Genomic DNA, 1,150 nt, shown 5'->3' with positions numbered 1-1,150 from the left:
AATCCTGATTCGCCATTTTTCCACCTCTTTAAAAGCTTTTTGGTAACTCCCAGGTCCATCAGATGAAGTCTGTCGGCAATTATAACTCCGTCAATGATGTTGAAGTGCTGTAAGTCAAGAAGTGGGGTGAGGTGCTTCTGATGATCAGGCCAATAACCTCCTTGACGGAAAACCGCATCGGTCCTTTTCTCGGCATCAATTCCTCTGAAAATAGTGCGGTTGTTTACTCTTTGTCCTTGAGAAACACACTTGATGCATCCTTGGAGACCGTTAAAGTTGACTACACCTGTAACAGAAAAAAAACGAAGCAATAAAAGCGTGATTAGTGTGTACAAAATGTGATGAATGATTGCCAGAGAATAAATCATTACCTTTAATAAACGCCCTTGCTGGTGTATCAGCAATAAAAGCCCGGACTCTAATGTTTATTGCCTTGTCCTGGATGCGAATGCCGTCCGTCATTAACTCATTCAGTTCCGACACAAGTGGACGTAGATATTCTTCTACCTTCTCCGGCTTTCTTAGCCCGCAAAAGATAGCCACCGGCATCGGTGCTACGGTAGGCAATTCTGCTATGCTGATCAGAATAGGCCAGAACTGCATTTTACTGCTATTGGTCAGTGGTAGACCGTCAACCGAAACGTACAAACTCATCGTGTTGATGTTGAGATTCATGGCCCTAAAAGTAAGAATGAAAACGGTTTAGCATTTCTAAGTAACATTCTATGGATCGCTGAACGATAGTTGGGTAGACTTACCGGCATCTATTCTGGATACATTTGTTTACACCGTTGTACCAGAATCTCCCACCGTCTATTTGTACAATGTTTGCTTTGATGGATGGTGTCTTGAGAATAGTCCGTGCATCTTTCGGCAGTCGAAATGTTGTTTTTATGCGCAAAATTCGAAGAATTTTGTTCAGAGCAACATGGGTTTGGTTCGTTTCAAGAGCCCAAAATCGCAGACATTCTTCCATAGGTGTTGTTTCTATGTCATATAACTCATCGGGGTGGTCATGGTTTTCTTCATTTCTTTCGCAATGACTTTCTTCATACATTTCCAACAACTCTGGAAGCTCCAGTATTGGCTCGTAGGTTGAGGTGCTAGCCACTGGCTCACTAGTTGAAGAACGAATGTTTACGCTGGCACC

At 42.8% G+C, this 1,150-nt stretch overlaps 1 protein-coding gene across 1 annotated transcript; it reads right to left on the bottom strand.

Annotated features, from left to right (window-relative positions):
- Positions 1-227: 227 nt before the first annotated feature.
- On the bottom strand, positions 228-675 carry LOC131292961 (uncharacterized; the record flags this gene model as incomplete). Its single annotated transcript, XM_058321044.1, has 2 exons — positions 372-675; positions 228-286 (listed from the first exon to the last, which is right to left on the bottom strand). Coding segments are annotated over exons 1-2 (363 nt in total), but the record flags the coding sequence as incomplete, so codon positions are not given.
- Between the last annotated feature and the right edge of the window lie 475 nt (positions 676-1,150).

The sequence above is a fragment of the Anopheles ziemanni genome, unplaced genomic scaffold, assembly GCF_943734765.1.
Source record: "Anopheles ziemanni unplaced genomic scaffold, idAnoZiCoDA_A2_x.2 scaffold_903_ctg1, whole genome shotgun sequence".
In the NCBI taxonomy this organism is placed as follows: domain Eukaryota; kingdom Metazoa; phylum Arthropoda; class Insecta; order Diptera; family Culicidae; genus Anopheles; species Anopheles ziemanni.
This window is presented reverse-complemented; position numbering and strand designations above follow the sequence as displayed.